Source organism: Stenella coeruleoalba (assembly GCF_951394435.1).
Source record: "Stenella coeruleoalba genome assembly, chromosome: 3".
NCBI lineage: Eukaryota > Metazoa > Chordata > Mammalia > Artiodactyla > Delphinidae > Stenella > Stenella coeruleoalba.
The window spans coordinates 171317468-171334423 of record NC_137148.1 but is presented as its reverse complement, the minus strand read 5'-3'; the positions used below and the strand labels follow the sequence as shown (position 1 = coordinate 171334423).

Below are 16956 nucleotides of genomic sequence, written 5' to 3'. Positions count from 1 at the left end.
CAGCACATGGCATTAAGCCTATCCTGCAATATCTAATATATAGTTTCCCAGAAAATGCAATTTTAGTCCAATAATGTATTTTATTATGTAAATCATATATATTTAATCAGTAACTAGTAAACTGCCAATAGTTCTAACAGTTTTATAGTTGTTTCATCTTTAGTTTCTCAAGAAAGCAATGTTATCACCTCCAATCACAATATTTATTCCTATCCTTTATACAGCTCATTGTCTATTCTGACATGATCTTATTACAGATTAAAGCAATGATAAATAATTGAGGTGAAAATAGACATATTGTTTGATTGTTCCTTTCAGTCGGAAGTCCTACTGATATCAGTTCCTCTTTACTTCCGGCTCTCAGACACCTTCAGTGAGTCGCAGCCTGGCCCGGCAGTCATTGCCTAAAATCGATCAGAGAAAATTTAGTAATAATAATAATAATAATAATGGCAGTGTCTCTAGCAGCTAAGATTGTGAAATAAGGCCACAGACTTCTTTCCAATAGTGCTGAAATTACGTCGGGGAGACAGGCAATAAGCACCAAATAAGCTCACAGAAAATGGGGAGTATAAATGCAAGAGAGACTCCTATTACAGCAATTAACAAAAGGAGAGATAATGCTTCCGGGGGGACTCCTCAAAAGGTCACGTGAGAGAGAGACCTTTACACTGAGACCAAGGAGTAGAACACGAGGTGTCCGACTGTGGGGAGAGAGAGGAGGGGATGTTTTCTTACAGGGAAAATGTCATTGATTTTTTAATTGATGGATTAGATCTGCAGAATGGAGAAAGGGTGGTGTTGGACCCCTGCAGACCTATGGCAACAGAAGCTGGAGGAGTAGGGGTGCCTCCGCACAGATTTTAAACAAAATAACGGAGGGAAGGGAATTCCCTGTCAGTCCAGAGGTTAGGACAGGGCGCTTCCACTGCAGGGGGCATGGGTTCCATCCCTGGTCTGGGAACTAATATCCTTCAAGCCGCGCGGCGAAACAAAGGAAAAATAATAGAGAAAATAACGGAGGGAAGGACAAAGAATATAAATGGGAACACTGACAAGAAAAATCCTGATCATACGCTAAAATGATAGAAATGAAATCTTATAGAAGCAAACCAGAATCAGATCTAAGTGCATTAAAAAAAAAATCAGATTTCGAGACCAAAGTGGAAAAAATACGGTTTCCCAGAAAACTCAGACACAATGATATCAATTTTCAGTATAGGTGCTGATATACTAGAGGTCGTGGTCCCTAAAGCCCCAAGTCCACCCCTGACCCTGGAAGTCACCAGTCTCCCGCGTCCTGTCCAGTCCCGCCTCCAGACACGGGGTGCTCCGCGTGGAAACTGGATCAGGACATCCAAGACCAGAAAGGAGGACGAAGAGGGGCCGTCGAGCTGCGGGCTGACGCCAAGTCCGACCTGCCCGGAGCGAGTTCTGCTCGGAGGCCACATCCCGGGAAGGCAGTTCCGCGTCCAGGGTAGAACACCGGACAAAGACAGGGCAGAAGCTGAGAATCCACGTTTCCGCCCGGCTTTTCCACGTGATCCCTGCCCCCGTCCATCTCCCAGGCAGGGTCGGTGCAGACACTCAGATTGCCCAATCAGGGGCACCGGGGCCTGTCGCACTATCCTCAGAGGCTCCAAAAGTGGTGCCCGAAGCGCTGTGCAATCAGGCTGCGTGCCTCGGGAAACTACCCAATCAGAGTCCCCACGGGGAGGGATTACCTGGAGAACCGTCCAATCAGAGTGCGGGGGATCCCAATTCTATCCAATCAGGGCGCGGGGCCCGGAACACTGTCCAATCAGGGCCGGGGGGCGGGCACGCTCCCAGCCCATGTAGGGGGTCGTTCTCGGCCGGCAGTGGTGCTGGTGCGCTACTCCGCGCAGCCCGAGGTTAATCTTCCCCATCGCTCTCACCTGCCCAGGTCGCGGGGCCGCGAGACCGCGGGAAGGACTTCCGGCAGAGTCCGGAGCGGGGCGGAGATGGTGAGTGCGCTGACCGGGTCGGAGACTGCGAGGGGCTGGTTCGAACCGGCAGGAACCAGCTGGAAGCTGACGCGGGCCGGGGTCTCCACGCCCCTCCCCCAGGGTCCCGGCCAGAGTCCCCGCCCTTGGTCGCGGCGTGGGGGGGTCCCCCTGTATCCCCTGCTTTTTCTTTAGTGACTCACCAAGCTTCCTAAACTATGAGGCTTTAAATGAGGGGATCTTTTAATTTCTCATTCGTTTATCGCAACCACAGGGGGGAGGGTATATAGCACTTATTAGACATTCAAGGTATTTTTCATTAAATGGATGGATTCTGGTGCCCATGGGATTGAGTTTCTCGCATGTAAAAAACTAGGATTAGTCAGCATTTCAAGTACAAAGAATGAGTTGCAATTACATTGAACCTGTAGATGAATTCGAGGGTGGATCTACACCTTTTACGGTATTGAACTTTGCGATCCACGGTCTTGGTATGTCTCTCCATTAATTTCCTTTAATAATGTTTTACTGTTTTCGTCATGTTTTACAAAACCTTTGTTAGACTTGTTCTGCATGTAATGTCGATGCTGATTTAAATGGTATCTTAAAAAAAATACTGTTCCTGGTACATAGAAGTAAACTCATTTTTGAGCATTTTTCTTAGTGTCTTTGTTAGGTGCAAGCATAGATTTTAATTATTGATCTGTAAAATCTTTGAATCTTTACTTACAAAATCTTACCTGCAAATAATTATACTTCAGCTTTTTTCTTGTCCTGTCATTTTACCTTTTTATTTTCTTTTTAAATGATTCCCAGGACCTCATGTCCAGTGTAGAATAAGGTACTCTGTGTGTCTTGTCTTCTTGACAAGAGAGCTGTTTTACTATTTCAGATTTTTCATTTAACATTGCAGTGTTTTTATGCACCATCTTCCCCAGGTAGCCATGTTCCTTCTAGTTCTGATGTATTAAATTTTTATGTCCATTAATGATAGTCATTGTTTTGGATTTGAGGACAACGAATTATGATTTTTCTGCATTTCTATTATATAGTAAAATGGATTAACTTTTGTATACTGAAAACTACAAAAAAATCTATTTAATTTTTATTGTAGTATTGTTGCTTTACAATGTTGTGTTAGTTCCTGCTGTCCAGGAAAATGAATCAGTTATACGTGTACATATATCCCCTCTTTTTTAGATTTCCTTCCCATTAACGTCACCACAGAGCACTGAGTAGAGTTCCTGGTTTTATAAAATGGATTAATTTTTAAACATTATTGCATTCCTAGAGTAAAATGTGCTTGGTTGTGGGACTTCCCTGGCGGTCCAGTGGTTGGGACTCCATGCTTCCACTGCAGGGGGCACGGGTTCGATCCCTGGTCTGGGAACTAGGATCCTACATGCCCCATGGCTCGGCAAAAAAAAAAAAAAAAAGCTTGGTTGTGCTTGATTATGCACATTACTCATTATTTAGGGAACTAATTTTTAATAGAATTTTGCACCTGTGTTTGTTAATGATAGTTTTTTTTCATTTGTACTATTCTGCTCTTGGCATGTCTCTGAAAAAGGAATTGTTTTCTGCACACAGAATTATTAATCTCGTTAATATTTAATAAAACTAGCCTGTAAAACAATTTGGGATTTTTGTTTCCTTTTTGTGAATGTTTGAAAATACCCTTTTATTATCTTTAAATTACTTTTGACTACTGAGTAGTATGGAAGTACTCATATTTTAAAATTTTATTTTAGACCATTCCCCTCCTCTCGTGTTTAATCCCTAGAACATCCCTAATTATGCCTGCTTTTTCATTTGTAAATTTATTTGCCCATGCTTTGTTTTTCTTGAAAAAAATTGTCAGAGGTTGCAATCTGATCAGTTCTAAGAGATGTGGTTTGTACGGTTTTTTGTTTTGGACTCACCGCACAGCTTGTGGGATCCTGGTTCCCCAACCAGGAGTTGAACCCAGGCTCTTGGCAGTGAAACCACAGAGTCCTGTGGTTTCCACCAGGGAATTCCCAAGAGATGTGTTTTTAGCCTCCCTTTTATATAGTTCATTTTGCCCTTCACATTTCATTCTGTGCTTTCTTCTTTTATTCTGCTTCACTTTTTCCAGATTCTTGAGTTCATTTTTAGCCCACTGGTACTGTTCGTTCTTTCTTTCTTTTTCTGGGAGTAGATGGTGCTTCTGCTCTTGGCTGGGGACACTTTGATTCTAGTGTCTCTCCAGTGGGACATGGTGAAGTTAACAAGCACTTGAAACCTTTCCAGAGATTTTGTGAAATCACAACATCCTGTTTCTAATCCTTATAGTTTAAAAACGCAGTGGCATTAAAAACAAACAAAAAACCAAGCCACGGTATCCATTTCCAATGTTACCCAGATGGTTATGTCACTGTTATGATTTCATTCTGCCCCAGTCCCTTTGCTCATGTTCCTAGTTCCAAGTGCCTTCATTGTCCTGTATTTTACCTACAGCACTTATCCCTTCATCTAGATAATATTCAATTTACTTATTGTCTTCCACTGTGAGATTTTAAGATCCATGTGGTTCAGAATTTTTCTCAAGTGCTGTATCTCTATAACTGCATGTAGTAGGAATTATCTCCTAAATAGATTTTCAGCAAATGAATGAGTCAGAGCTACAGCTGTATAGAGAAGCAACTCGCCTGAGACAGAGGGCTTTGCCGGTAGAAAGAGCCCAAGGATGTCTAATGTGAAGAGAATGTTCCAGTTTTCTAGTCTCCACTGTCCTCTCCAGGAGACAGGCAGAGTCTAGATCTGCACTGTCCACTAGAGCACCCCTGGTCACACATGGCTGTTGAGCTCTTGTACAGCTATCAAAATTGAGTTGGGTGCATGTGTGAGATCCATACCAGATTTATAGCATTAAGTATGACAAAAATAACATAGGCTATCTCAGTAATTATGTTGGTTATGTACTGAAACGATCTGTATACTTGTATTTAGTGGGCAAAATGAAAATTATTAAAATTTCAATACAGGGACTTCTCTGGTGGTCCAGTGGTTAAGACTCCATGCTCCCAATGCAGGGGGCCCAGGTTCAATCCCTAGTTGGGGAACTAGATCCCACATGTCACAAGTGAAGATCCCTCATGCTGCAATGAAGATCCCACGTACCACAACTAAGACTTAGCATAGCCAAATAAATAAATAGGTAAATAAATATTAAAAATTTCAATACGACATTTTTATAAGGTAGCGACAAGAAAATTCAAATTTGGATATGTTGTCTGTATTGTCTTCCTATTTAATGGCACTGCTGTAGATCAGGGGTTGGCAAACTACAGCTCACAGGCCAAACCCAGCCTACCACCTACTTGCATAAATAAAGTTTTATTCGCACACCACCACATCCATTCTTTGACGTGTTGTCTCTGGCTACTTCTGTGTGACAAAGGCATACCTGAGCAGTTGTAACAGAGACCACGTGGCTAGAAAAGCCTAACAATGTACTCTCTGACATTTGCAAAGTCTGCTGATCTCTGCTCTAGGTCACTGTACACATTTTGAGGAATAATGGGCATAATCATCCTGTAACATGTATGTACAGAAATGCAGCTGCTAGACATTTAGGCTTTAAAGCAGTCAGACCTACATACAAGGTTCTAATTGGGTAACATTGGGCATATTATTAAGTGATTCTGTCCTTTTGAGTTTCCTCTGCTACATACTGATTGTAATGATATCTACTGTGAGATTTATTATGAGACATAAATGAACTCAGGTGTGCAAAATATTTCACACATCATGGATGCTCAAATAGCACATTTTCTTATTAATGCTGTTGTGAGACTGTTACAGGTTTTGATGGCTTTTAAATGTCACCTGATACACAGTGGTGGAAGAGTTAGTTGAATTTTATCTGTGGATAAAAGTTTGTCTTGAGACAGTGCTACATAGCAGAGTATCTTGGTAATTAGTAATTAGGGATGCCCAAAGCAGCTGACTTTACTTACCAGCCTCATGAGAGAGTGTTCCCATTCTGAAGCATTCTCATTCTGCTGCTGTTTATTGAACAGGTAAATCGTATCCCCTGCATTGGAGTGTGGCAGCCTATGTTCACACCTCTGCGTGTGGAAGCTGATGGAGTGATGCACTTCCTCAAAAGCCAGGCTGTTGGGGGACCCTGCGAGCCATCAGATTCCATGCTCAGGGGTTGGGCAGTTATGCCTGTCTGCATGCCACGGGGTGCAGAAATGATTGCTGTGTGTAGTGCCCCTAGGAGGCTGGTGTATAAGTCAGTGCCTCTGGCTTTTCAGTGGGAGCAGATGTCCTTCGGGAGGAAGGTGCCACCTGATCCCTTTATACCTTTTATGATCTGGGCAGATTCACAGCCAAACCCTTCTGGACTTCAATTAATTCATTTCCACAGTGGGCTCAGAACTGCCTCTTCACAGGCAGGAAGGACCAGGGCACTCATTTCTGGGGAAGGCAAGGCTGTTCTGGTGTCTTGTGACATCAGTGACATCAGTTGAGGAAGACCCACCACCCATAATTTTGACATCACTCATAATTATCAGCACTCAGGCCCCTGAATGCAGGCACTGTCGTGAGGTCTGAAGTCTTAGGCTTCCCTTCTCTTGGCTGGGCTCCAACTTGTCAATACACTGACTGCCTCCTGGAGAGCATGGAGAGAAAGGTGCTGTTTTATAAAAGAACAGGAGACAGATAAGTAAATATTAATGCTTCGCATAAAGGTGGACCTGCCAGTTTATGATGGATTGGAATTTTCCAAGGAACTATATCCATCTCAGGGCCTGGGTTGAAGGTTGGGCATAATCAGGCCTCTTGAGAATCAAATTGTTGGTGAGGGGGCAAGCAAGAAATGCCCCTGGACCCTCACTGTGTTTTAATTCATTAAAACCTCATCCAGGCCTGACTTGGTTTCATATCACGCTTTGGCCTGTATTGGACCATGAAGAAGGAGATGAAATCATTTTCATTACAAGGAACTGATGTTTTTAAAGATAAAATAATTGTTTTATTTGTACAGTATTTCTTCCATATCTCCAATGTATTGTGGACTGTTCTGGATCCTTCAGATGGAGGGGAAGAGTGGAAGGAGCCAGAGTCAAACTAGAGAGATGGGTGTTAAATCTATGAGGCAGGCTGGCATCTCAGAGGAAGTCAGCGCTGAAGAGAGGGGAAGAGATGATGACAGAACCCTAGAGTTGATGGGAGACCACAGAACCATGGATGAACTTGCTGTGAATTGAGTCCTGGTTCCCCAATGCTGTCAGCCTCCCCCTTCCTTCTGCACACACAGGTGGAGAGTGGTACCTCGTTAAACCAGAATTTGTTGGATGTTTTAGGAGTCAGTGGTCTTTGAGGATGTAGCTGTGGACTTCACCCCAGAGGAGTGGGCTTTGTTGGATCCGGCTCAGAGGAACCTCTACAGAGATGTGATGCTGGAGACCTTCAGGAACCTGGCCTCAGTGGGTAAGGATGACATCATTCCTTTACTGACTCTCTAGAGGACAGGCATCCCCAAGCTATTGAGCTTGCTCTAGAACTTGGGCTGAACAGTGGGAATTTATTGCTAAGTAAGACAGACATGGTCACATTACTATGGAGCATATAGTCTAACAGCTTTCTCATGTATGTATGAAACCTACTACTTTCTCATTAAATGTTTTTAGCCTCTGTAAGGGTTATAACTGTTCCTTAAGAGGAGCAGCCCTTGTTGGGGAACATTACATTTGGAAATATTAATTAGAAAAAGAAATTACTTCTTTCTGTGGAAGCTGAATTTTGCAGATGCGCTAGCTTCCCTTTTTTTGACTTTTCATCCATCCTCATGAATAGCCTTACCCACATTGAAAGACCTTCCATATTTCCTCTTTGAAAGTTTATATTTGGGCATATGCATTTTGTCCAATTCCGTCCTATGTTGCTTCCTGACAATAGGGCATTTATGTCACCAGAAGTCTCAGTCTTCATGGAAGTATTTCCAGTAAATTGCCCACCATTTTGTCTTCTTGTCCTTATTATTGTTAAAGTCCTCAAGTAGCCAGAACTCCTCCAATTCTTTTTTTACTCAAAAGTGCATTTTTCCTTATAAAATTTCTCTTGGGTTGCTCTTGGAAAGAAATGTACATGTTTCCTACTTATTTTCTTGCCTTAATCCCACGAGTTCATTCCAAAGAAAGTAAACTTGTTACTATTTTTCGTATTATGGCACTCAAATTAAAATCAATGGGTTAAGTCCTCTACAGTGAATGTTTGGGGAAGTATGAAATGAACAGAATATAGTTAAGTTTCAGAAGAAATGATTCCTGGTTCTCCATTTTAGGAGAAAACTGGAAATGCCATAGCATTGAAGATCAGCACAAGAACCAGGGAACACATTTGAGGTGAGTGACACATACATTAGAGAAAGTAGGTCTCAGGAGAGAGTGCCATGATATTAATAAGTGTGTAGATATATGTCAGATCTTAAGTGTTCACAGAGAATTTTCACAAGACAATTTTATAAACATGATACAGATGTTGGCTGATTGAGACGTAGTTCAGTTGTAAACAATTGTCAGGAAACAAAATCCCATATATAAAGAACAGTGAAAATGGTACCTCAGGTTGAGCCCCCTGTCAGAGCACTCAGCTTATATCACTTTGAAACAATTCTAACAGGGCAAGAAACATACACATTCACTGAAAATGGTAAAAGTGTAATCATATTAATCATTAAAAACCGTAATGAATTGTTAACAAATCATTAGTAATATGATTCCTATTTTTAACAGATGGCGTGTGGTGGAGATACCCTCAGAAAATAATGAAAGTAATCAATGTGGAGAAACCAACCAGATTTCCAATCTTATTGTACATAAGAGACTTTCTACTGGAGTAAAATCCTATGAATACAATAAGTTTGAAAAACCCATCATGGATTCTTCAACCCTCAAGAGTCCCATAGCATCATCTCAACATGGACAAAAACCCTATCAGTGTAAGGAATGTGGGAGAACTTTTACTTCTTACTCATCCTTTGGGGCACACATAAGAGCTCACACTGAAGAGAAACCCTACGCATGTAAAGAATGTGGAAAAGCCTTTATATATTTCTCCAAACTTAGAGTCCATATAAGAACTCACACTGGAGAGAAGCCTTATGAATGTGAAAAATGTGGGAAAACCTTCAGATCTCCCTCAAACCTTTGGACACATAGAGAAACTCATACTGTTGAGAAACCCTATGCTTGTAAAGAATGTGAGAAATCCTTCTCTTCTCCCTCTTCTCTTAGAAAACATGTGAAGGTTCACAGTGCAGAAAAAGCCTACGAATGTAAGGAATGTGGAAAAGCCTTCCTTCATTCTTTTTACCTGATCATACATGCAAGGATGCACACTGGAGAGAAAGCCTATAGATGTGTGGAATGTGGGAAAGCCTACAGCTGGCCCTCAGACCTTAGGATTCACATGAGGACACACTCTGGAGAAAAGCCTTATGAATGTAAACAGTGTGGAAAATCTTTCAGTTCTCCTTCATCCTTTAAGGGACATTTGCGAACTCACACTGGAGAGAAACCTTACGCATGTAACAAATGTGGAAAAGCCTTCAGTAGTCCTTCGTACTTTAGAACACATGTGCGAATTCACACTGGAGTAAAACCCTATGTGTGTAAGCAATGTGGGAAAGCTTTCAGTTGGTCATCATCTTTTCGAGGACATTTGAGAACTCACAGTAGAGAGAAACCGTATGAATGTAAGGAATGTGGTAAAGCCTTCAGTAGGCTTTCATCCTTACAAAGACATGTGAGAATTCACACTGGGGAGAAACTCTGAATGTCAGCAGTGTGGGAAAGCCTTCTATACTCCCCTATCCTTAAAGAAAACACATGGAAACTCAGGAAGGAAGGAAACTCCATGCCAGTTCCAATGATGGAAGGCCTGCATGCAGTTTACATGTATTGTGCACCACAAACTGCATAGCATTGGAAAATATTTACAAAGGTCTTGGATATACTGTTGGCTTTATTAGTGCCTTATTCTTAAAGTAGATCCCTATCACATTATTTCCAGTTCTTTATGAGGATAACAGCTAGGAGATAATAATTCTTTAAGTATTACTTTGCCAGGGCTGCCCTAACAGATTGCCACAAAGTTGGTGGCTTAAAGAAACAAATGTATCCTCTTTCAGTTCTGGGTACTAGAAATTGGAAATCAGGCGTTATTAGGGTTGGTTCCTCATGAGGGTTCTGAAGAAGAATCAGATCCACGTGCTCTACAAACTTCCAGTGGCTACAGCAATCCCTGGTGTTCTTGGCTTGTGGACGCCATCATTTATTTATTTACTTATTTATGTTTTGGGCCACACTGTGAGACATGCAGGATCTTAGTTCCCTGACCAGCATTGAAACTGCGCCCCCTGCAGTGGAAGCACAGAGTCCCAACCACTGGACTGCCAGGAAGTCCCAGTAGGCACAACCATGCATCATTCCAATTTCTGTCTTAATTTTTTAAATTAATTAATTAAATTTTGGCTGCATAGGGTCTTCATTGCTGCGCACAGGCCTTCCCTAGTTGCGGCGAGCAGGGGCCACTCCTCGTTGAGGCGCACAGGCTTCTCACTGTGGTGGCCTCTCTTGTTGCGGAGCACGGGCTCTAAGTGCGCGGGCTTCAGTAGTTGTAGCGCACGGGCTTAGCTGCTCCGCGGCATGTGGGATCTTCCCAGACCAGGGCTCGAACCCATGTCCCTTGCATTGGCAGGCGGATTCTTAACCACTGCGCCACCAGGGAAGTCCCTGACTGGGAATTTTAATATTTCTTGTTTAGAAGGCAAAAAAGAGCGCTTCCCTGGTGGCGTAGGGAAGAGAGGCCACAATAAGAGAGGCCGCGATAGTGAGAGGCCCGCGAACTGCGATGAAGAGTGGTCCCCGCTCGCCGCAACTAGAGAAAGCCTGCACGCAGCAACGAAGACCCAACACAGCCAATAAATTAATAAATTAATTCAAAATAAAAGAAGGCAAAACGAAGGGACTGGGGCTAAAATTAACTTGTAAGGAAACAAGTCAGTTTTGTTAGCTAGACTAGGAGAAAGTTTCATCATTTTTGTGATTTGCATAATTCTTTTGATCCTGTGTGACGACATGATCACAGAGTGCTCTTGCTTGTGCCTTACTCCATAACATAACACCCAGTGGCCTTGTCTGATGACAGTGTTGTTTAAAATGGTTTCTGTTTAAGGGACCTGCCTGGTGGTCCAGTGGCTAAGATTCTGCACTTCCACTGCAGGGGGCGCAGTTTCGATCCCTGGTCAGGGAACTAGGATCCTGTTTGCCACCACGTGGCATGGCCAAGAAATTAAAAAAAAAAAAAGGTTTCTGTTCAGCAGAACACCACAGCCTAGGAGTGAAGACCAGGCCAGGTAGATCCCCGTCTCAAGGGCTGATTCTTTTTTCTCACTATGTGAACATTTTAGTATGTTTATTATATATCTGCCACTGTTTTGTTTCCCATAAATTAGTTCAGTTAATGTAAGTTGAGGTAATCCTCCAAAACTATAATGTAGATACTCTAATCTCCTTTTGTGAGTTAACTGGGGCCTACAGATTACAAAGCTAGCAAGTGGTAAAGACAGGATCAGGATTCAAAACAAAACCTTCTAGCCCTGAGACCATGCTCTTCACTGCATGTTAGTCTTTGAACCTCCTTAATACACCAGCCATTCTAAGCTCAAAACAAAATTATGCCCAATCATGGCACACATGGTAGACTCTCAATGCAGAAGCAGGAAACAAGTGCTTGTAGTTCTGATTTGGCATCAAAGATGGAAATATGTGTCTTGGAGGAAAATAATCCATGATAAGAGAGATAATAGGGAAAGCAGGAGGGTGTAGTCTGTATTTTTTTTTTCCTCTGAAAGCCAGGGGGGCATCAGTGAGTGAGGATGTGTTCATTAACTTATAATTTCATCATCTAGTGTCTTAAGTAAATACTACTAAAGGAAATGCTCAAGGGAAGTAGAATAATGAGTCTCCATAAAAATAAAATCCTTGTGGTTGCCAAGGGGGAGGGGGTGGGGAAGGGAAGGATGGGGAGTTTGGGATTAGCAGGTGCAAACTATTATATATAGGATGGATAAACAAGGTCCTACTGTATAGCACAGAGAACTATATTCAATATCCTGTGATAAACCACAATAGAAAATAATATGAAAAAGAATATATATATATATGACTGAATCACTTTGCTGTACAGCAGTAATACAATATTGTAAATCAAGTATACTTCAATAAAATTTGAAAAATAAAATTCTACTCATGGTTCAATTTGCAGTAATTAAAAGCTCTAGCTCGTGTGACATGTACTTAGGAATTGGAAAGGGTTTCTGTCATCAGTGTCCCATCATTTATTTGGGCCACATAGTGTGGCTGTTTATAATCCTTTTGAAAGAACTGTAAATTGGATTATATATTTGGCATTATCATTTTGCTATTATAGTATAGTCCAATGAGTTTTGTATCCTGGAAATCAGAGTTGCCCCCTCGTTTGCAAAAGGAATATGGTCATTTGCACAGCTATACCCTAGCATGTGCCTTTTCCTATGAGCAGAATGATACCTATACAAGCTCTCGGAAATGCCCCGGTAGATGCAAGGAAAAGTGCGGTCAGTGACAGGATTTTTCCACATCATAAATCCATTTCAGCTCTCAAATTCCTTTCCCAAGCCCATTTCTATGTCTTTGCTGAGAGACCTCATTAAGGGATCCACACCTGTCTCCATTTGGGGAATATTTCCCCTAAGCAATGCCATGTGGCAGTGAGTGGGAACAGAAAACAAGGGCAACCAGGGCCCAGGACAGTTACTAACAAACTTCGGGCCAAGGGCAGAGGAACCAGCTCTTGATCATCTTCAGCTCTGCAGCAAGTACCAGGGTCACCACGCCTACCTCAGTCTCACCACCACCTCGACGCTGGACCCACAGATGCCGCATGCGCAATCACAGCCCCTGTGTCGCAGTCGACCACCATGCGTCAGGAGCAATCGGGGCTGGGGCTCAGGGCTGCACATGCGCAGTCCACACCTAGAGCCACCTGGACTCTGGCTCCCTAGTCATTCGCAGGCTCCAGACTGGCTTTAAAGAGCCCTCCCCTTTGTCCTCCAAGTTCACTCACTTCCTGGGACACCACCCCAGGGAACCTGAGCCCCTTGAAAAATGCAGCTGGAAGAAAGACAGCCCACAGAGACTAGATTCCAGGCCCTCATTGCTTCCAGCACACAACGCGGCCTCCATGCCCCACCAGCTGCCCCCAGAGGCTGCTGGCCGTTCTGACCTTTGTCGACTGCCCAGGTTCAAGTGGATTATCCTTCCCGTGTTGGTAGCTGTGGCCTCTGGTTTTCCGGAAAAGCCCAAAAGGATGCCAGGCAGGGCCGAAGGTAGCAGAAATCTCTGCCTTCTACTCCGGCCTCACTGGACCTCACTTCCGCCTCCAGCCAATAACCAGGTACTGAGGCCAGGCGAGGGGTTGGGAGGTTTCCTGAGGCTTCAACCTCCCTTCCTTCCCCGACCATGGCTGCCACTGGGAAGGCAACTAGGTGCTAAGGAAACCACAGCAGATGCTGAGAGACTTAGTAGAGGATACAACACCTAAAGAGGGATTGCACACCTTGGCAGCCCCAATGCAGTTCCTCCCTGAAATCAAAGGGACAACCAAAACCCTCTGTATTGTCAGGTAGTGAGGGGCCTGATCTTGGAAGAGACCTAAAGCAGAGTGGCTGGCTGGAGCATCCTTGACAAGGGACGTTGGCCATTGACTCTCAGGGCCTCAGGCTCTTATCATGTGGTGGTGCTGTCCCCTTGGCAGTTTCTTATGGTGAGTGCCTTCGAATGTTATGCACGGTGAGGGCTCATCATTGTGAGGTCCCCTCCCTCACCAGGTCGGCTGAAAGACCCTCCTTTGGGATTTGTTTTGAGTGCCAAGGGACATCACTCTGCCACATGGGAAGGGGGTGAGAACTGTCTGGGTCTGTTATGAGCTTTGAACAAAACCCTCATTGTTTGTGTGTGAATATATAAGTATCTAAACCTGGTGATTCAACTAGCGTTTATTGATCCCCTATGTACCAGGTCCTGTTCTACATGCTGGAGATGCAGCAATGAATAGACACACATACTCACACACACACACACAAAGTCATGGGGATGTAATGAACAGCAAGGTGACTATAGTTAATAATACTGTACTGTGTATTTAAAGGTTCCTAAGAGAGCAGATCTCAAAAACTTCAGCACACACACTGGGGAAAACCCAGAGACAGAGAAACACTACAGTCATCCATGCAGTGAGATGCATAGACAATCGGCACTCCTGTCAGGACACAGGAACCACTACTCAAACACCTGAAACTTCCCAGACAAATGCATGTGGTGGCATGACAAAATCACACTAACTTTGTCACTGGGACATACACGTGGACACACTCAGACACAGACACATAAATTCAGACACACTGGCAAAGATGATGCCTCCGGAGAAACTAATACACTCCCAGAGATACACAGCCTACAGTGTCTGCGACTCCCCCACTCCCCAACAGCTCTCTTTACTTAGAACTAACCAACATCAGATATGTCATCTATTTCACTTGTTATCTCTCCTCCTGGAACAGGAACTTCACACTTCCTGAACCTACACAGTACAAAACGACTCTCTCCCTAAGAACCACAAGAACCCAACCTGTGGAAGAAGTGTCAGGGGCCCAACATGGCTTGGGTTATGATGTTCCAGCCCCGCACACTGCTGAGGATTCTACCAGCAACACACTCATCACTACCTTTACCCGTTGTCACTCTGCTTTCCAATTGGAAACTCAATGCGGGCAGCAATGGTGTCTGTCTTGTCGACTGGCAGCCATGTGTCCTGCACTGTGGTCCCCTCGGCAGCGCTCTCTGCTGGTCTCATGTGCCCGTAGACTCCACTCCGTCCACCCTGGGTGGCCCCAATGTCCTCCCGGAGACTCCGAGGATGGGCGCTTAGGGAGCATGGACCACACATCTCCAGGCCACAGAGGTAAGTCTTGCTGATGCGCAAGACGTGGTGACCCGACTTCCATCTTTCCCTGGGCGGCCTCTCAGTCGCCCCACCCACGAGCACCTGCGCACTTCTGCGAAGTCTGCGATCCCTGGTGTCCAGCGGTGTTTAAGAGGCAGTCGCATGCCGGGAGGAGTCTGGGGGCGGGGCTCTGGGCGTCTGCTTCTGAGATCTTCATTTCCCACAGGCCACAGCGGCTGAGACTACGCTCAGGGCAGGCGTTGGTAGAAGTGCGCATGCACCGCAGTGGGGCACGACCCAGAGGGGAGGTGCGGAGGAGGCGCGACTGGAAGTGATAAGTTTGAGCGGGATTGGTGCACCTGCAACCTAAATCCTCCGGTGGTGGATGATCGTGGGGCAGTGGGTGTATGCGCGTGGGCGCCAACGGGCGGGCCATGGCTGGATGTCCCTTTGACGTCCCTGGAGGTTTTGAGATTGGTGTGCGCCTTGGAGCTTGTGGGCACTGAGCTGATGCTCCTGAGGAAGCGGGGGTTGCTGTGGCCACAGGCCGTCTGTCGCTTTGTCGCAGGTTCTGCTACTGCTGTGTTTCTGTCATCTCCCAGACCCATGCGGCTGCCGCAACATTCCACATGTGGGAGTGTAGAACCCTCATGACGTCTCCCAGCAAGAAGTCACAGGACCCGGCCTGATGCAATTTTAGAGCTGAATGGCCTCCAGACAGGCCCAGGAAAGGCATGACGCTGATGCCCAAAGATTAAGATGCCCCCAGACAGGTCTCTTGGAGAGAACTGTAGGGGCACTTTTATGGTTCAGACCAGAGCATTCCCAGAGATCTCACTGGAGGAAGCTAGCATAAACTCGGAGAAAGATTCCAGGAGCCCTTTCACTTCTCTCCTGTTGTGTGAGGCTAAGGACAGACATGGTCCTTGCGGGTGTTTCCTAACTTTAGACCGAGTTCCAATAATCTGTTTGGCCCCAAGTCCTTCTCCCGGCCCCCTCCAGGTCCTTCAGCATTTATTGAGGATCCCAAGATGGAGGTGGGCTGGGTGTCAAGGTTCAGGAGTATTAAAATTCCCTTAGCAAACGAAGGCTTTGTTTTTCTATTATTTTTAATATACATGCAGTAAAATTCACTATTTTAAGTGAAGCACCATGAGTTCTTATAAGTGCAGAGATAACACCAACAGTCAAAATGAACACGCCATCACCCTGAAAAGAACAGGTGCCCATTTGTTCTCAAATGCCCCATCCATAATCACTGACCTGTTTGTTTCCTATACTCTTGTCCTATCCACATCTCATAAAAGGAAAGCCTTCCTTTGTTAGGAGTCTTTTTGTAAAACTTGATGCCATTTTTCTAAAATTCAGAAATCACACTTGCCTTCCAGTGTTAAATGTCCAACACTTCCCAATAAAGATTAAGCAAAACTAAAACCTTCAAACGTGACATTCCATTTTTATGAGCTACATGAGTTTGGGCAACTCTGTGCTCCCTGTGCTTGTCATCATCTGAATGATAGGAGGGAAGGAGGTACAGATGATTGTCAAATCACATCAAACTATGGAGTGCTATGAAAACCTAAGTTAGCACGGAAAAAAAAAATTAGAGATTAGACATCAACTGCTCTTTAATAAAAATAACTGACTGCTTCTGTTCTACCAATTAGTTTTAGACAACCTCAACTACTTATGCTTTCTACACTCACCAAGCACCAGCCCAAATCGGAAAATATATTCTTCCAAACAACCTCTGACTGGTACATCCCACTGTCTGTGCACTCATTCAAATTCCTTTAACTCAATACATCCATTTTCTTTGGTCAAACCAATGTGGTCCTTGTGGCTTTTGGCTAGAGACCATTGACAAAACCATTATTTAAGCTTTTATTATTAACAAAGAATAAGCAATCCATTTAATGACAGATGTTGAAGTATGTAACAATAAAAATGTTTGTATGACAAAAACCACCTT

General features: G+C 44.1%; 1 protein-coding gene across 1 annotated transcript; it reads left to right on the top strand.

Moving 5' to 3' along the window:
- Nucleotides 1-1851: 1851 nt before the first annotated feature.
- LOC307184430 (uncharacterized protein) lies at nt 1852-11942 on the top strand. Its single transcript, XM_079917951.1, has 4 exons — nt 1852-1985; nt 7301-7427; nt 8281-8341; nt 8732-11942. The coding sequence occupies exons 1-4, from the start codon at nt 1983-1985 to the stop codon at nt 9771-9773; spliced, it is 1233 nt and encodes a 410-aa protein (XP_079774077.1). The 5' UTR covers nt 1852-1982; the 3' UTR covers nt 9774-11942.
- The last annotated feature ends 5014 nt before the right edge of the window (nt 11943-16956 follow it).

Bases quoted from the DNA above. Each gene is read 5' to 3' on its own strand.
- LOC307184430 (XM_079917951.1), top strand. The intron at 7,428-8,280 runs GTAAGGATGACA...TCTCCATTTTAG, and splicing joins CAGGAACCTGGCCTCAGTGG to GAGAAAACTGGAAATGCCAT. The intron at 8,342-8,731 runs GTGAGTGACACA...TATTTTTAACAG, and splicing joins AACCAGGGAACACATTTGAG to ATGGCGTGTGGTGGAGATAC.